Consider the following 3,081-nt stretch of genomic DNA (forward strand, 5'->3'; position numbering starts at 1 on the left):
ATTCTCCAGTCGTTGTCACCTCTGCAGTCGTTGACAATTCTCCAGTCGTTGACATTTCTGCAGGCGTTGTCATCTCTGGGCAATCGACTTCATCGTTGCAGACGATCAGACGTATCAGCGTGTTCTCGCACAGCTCTCGTTCATCGTTGAACAGGCAGCCGTTATCGTCGAGAATCCTAGTCTGTCTTCTTCCAAGCCGATCGACTGGTACTGGGTTGAAGGTGATAGTCCCGTCGACTTCATTCACAGCCAGCGTGCAGTTGCAGGATCGGGTCTGATACTGATGATGGAACAACGGAGATGAGACTTTATAAAACATAATACTAATATTCGAGAACTCTCGTTTTCTCTCTCTCTCTCTCTCTCTCTCTAGTAAATGTTGTAGTTAGCAAAGCACATGACAATATCTATATAATCGTAATGAAGAAATTTTGTCGCGTAGAAATTGCCACACTTGCTTGTATTAACTATTTAACAGACCATTATATCAATGCCGATATAGTTTTTGTTTAACATCTGCTTCCATCCATCTACTTGCCTTTGTGGCCGCTCTCTCATTCCAGCACATCTATAGACTGACGAAATATAGACATAGTATTAGTATTGGACTGCCGAACTACGTATCCGTGAGTGGTTATCCTATATAACTCGTAGATATATCCATCTGAGTACGACCTCAGGTAGATTACGACCGTGTCTCTATTGTTATGGAGAAACGCCGTTCATGTCCAGGCGCAGGCGGAACGCGCCTTTGCTTTTGGCCGCCGTTACTTCCGCGAACCCCTCGGTCACTGACGCACGTTTATAGCTGACCGCTTACGTCATCATTGGCACTGGAACCACTTACTTCGATCGGATCGTGACGAGTAATTTCGGTCCAAAAGACGAAAGGATTACGATATGCAGTATTTAATAGCATATACGCTAAAGCATGATGATGAGTAGGTGTGATTGGGGGAATAATCACTATAGACGTGGATGGTACTGAGAGAATTCTACAACAACCGAGTTGTGTTGATTGACTACAATTGACATTATGTGTGCTTTCTAGAAGTAATTCTAGCCTTACGTGGCGGTTTCTCCGGCAAGCTTGTGTTTTTAATAATTTTATCAGCTGAAATGGCAAGTTATATTTTTCATATTAAACATCTGCCTATGAGAATTACACATGAGAAATGAAGTACAAGATAATCGAAATAGATGCGGTTTAGTTTTCACTATGCTTCTTTCCTATTGCTATCACCGTATTTTTTCGGTGATGCTTTTCCACAGTTGTCATTTCTGCGCTCGCTGCCATCTATATGGGCAGTTGCATTTCTTCAGTCGTTGACATCTCGGCATGCTACATTTCTTCACTCGTGTCACCTCTGCAGTCGTTATCATTTCTCCAGTCGTTGTTTACCTTCTGCAGTCGTAGACATTCTCAGCGTTGTTACCTCTGCAGTCGATTGCACATTCTCCAGTCGTTGTTACCTTCTGCAGTGTTGACATTTCTCCAGTCGCTGTCACCTCTGCAGTCGTTGACAATTCCTCCAGTCTGACGTTTCTGCAGTTGTGTGTGTGTGTGTGTGTGTGTGTGTGTGTGTGTGTGTGTGTGAGAGAGAATATAAAAATTATGCAATTTATGTGTAGGGCAAACGATAAAGACTCGATATAGATGCTAAACGCTATAACGGAATAGTAGCGCGTGCAAGTACAGCAAAGCCGTGGGCGAAATAAACTTCCATGGTCGAATGTGAAAGCTCGCTCGCTTTTCCAGGCAGGATTTCATGATTACCAATGGAATATGGAACACAAACAACAAATCACACTCTGCTCTCGCTCGGCTGTCCTCCGACCAACTAGCTAGTCTATAAATATATGCCGCATCCCTAACTCGTGTTGCGATGCTGTACATCTCCTTTTCCTCGACGAGCAATTACATTACGTTTATTTTACGAAGAACAAACTGCACGATGATCATAACTAAACTTGGGCGTATTAATGAGTCTTAATTAAATACCGCGTGCGCGCCTGCCGCGAGTAACACGGTGAACGGATGTGGTGCAGCAGCAGCAGCAGCAGCAGCAGCAGCAGCAGCTTTCTATATAGTAAAACCAGCGTACCAAATGCTCCCGATGACGGCCCGTATCCAGGCATCGTGGCTGTGACGACAACCGTGTTCAGCTCCCATGACAGCGCCTAGGCGTCGCAATTCACACACCGCTGCGATTCATGAAGACTCGTTGTAACTTCGCATCATCGTAAAGCTCACCGCCGCTATGGCGTCGAGCGTCATCCCTGCCGCAGATAGATCTCACACAGCACCGAGCTACAACACTACAGGCTACGAGGGTTTATGCCGAAGTAAAAACGAAGAACGTGTAGCAGGAACGAAGAGAATTCGGCTGTGCCGACACATCGCTAATAATAACGCAGTAAGGCATCCTTCGCGCGCCTCGTGAGTGTGCACGCGTACGGTATATAGAGGCTCGGGAAGTCCTATACGCAGCGGTTTCTATTTACTCTTCATGGGATTCGGTCTGAAAGAAGAATTGGGTAACCTTGATTCTAATCGTGAGCAAGTTTCAGAGTAGATTCAGAGTAGATTCTAGTTTCAGAGTAGCCAATGCTTCGGCCCTCTATAACAACCAAACTTCAACTATCCAGGTTTTCAGGCGTAAACGCCATTTCACGGGCGGCAGAAGTTAACAGTAACATAATTGCACGGTTTGAAATCAACTCGTCACTGCGTTGGAAAAGTCTATCAGCGTAACTGTCGGGGTTGTGTTTGCTTCTCTACGTTTATACGGATACCCTTAAATCCTGGTCACGTGAGAATTGTCACCGTAAGAAGCTGGCTCGAATCATTGATGAAGCATTTCTCTAGTTATCAATTATCATCGTAAACGTTTCTTATTCCAACAATATATATATATACTAGTAAATACCCGTGCTCCGCACGGAGTTGAATGTTTGGCCAGTCGACTGTGGCATATTGTAAACCGGTAAATATTTGCGGCTGTTTTTTTTGCGGTTCTGGTACAATTTCTTAAAAGATCTAAATTTTGCCCTTTTTAAATTTGCGGACATGAAGACATC

General features: G+C 44.4%; 1 protein-coding gene across 2 annotated transcripts in view; it reads right to left on the reverse strand.

Annotated features, from left to right (window-relative positions):
• Positions 1-6: 6 nt before the first annotated feature.
• Positions 7-3,081, reverse strand: part of LOC106805826 — a gene marked incomplete at its 3' end in the record, with an annotated part of 11,316 nt that continues 8,241 nt past the window's right edge. For both annotated transcript variants that reach the window (XM_014807580.1, XM_014807579.1), the window contains 1 exon segment: positions 7-280. In XM_014807580.1, coding sequence (XP_014663066.1) covers positions 7-280 — 274 coding nt within the window.

The sequence above is a fragment of the Priapulus caudatus genome, unplaced genomic scaffold (assembly GCF_000485595.1).
Source record: "Priapulus caudatus unplaced genomic scaffold, Priapulus_caudatus-5.0.1 Scaffold128, whole genome shotgun sequence".
Classification (NCBI taxonomy): domain Eukaryota; kingdom Metazoa; phylum Priapulida; class Priapulimorpha; order Priapulimorphida; family Priapulidae; genus Priapulus; species Priapulus caudatus.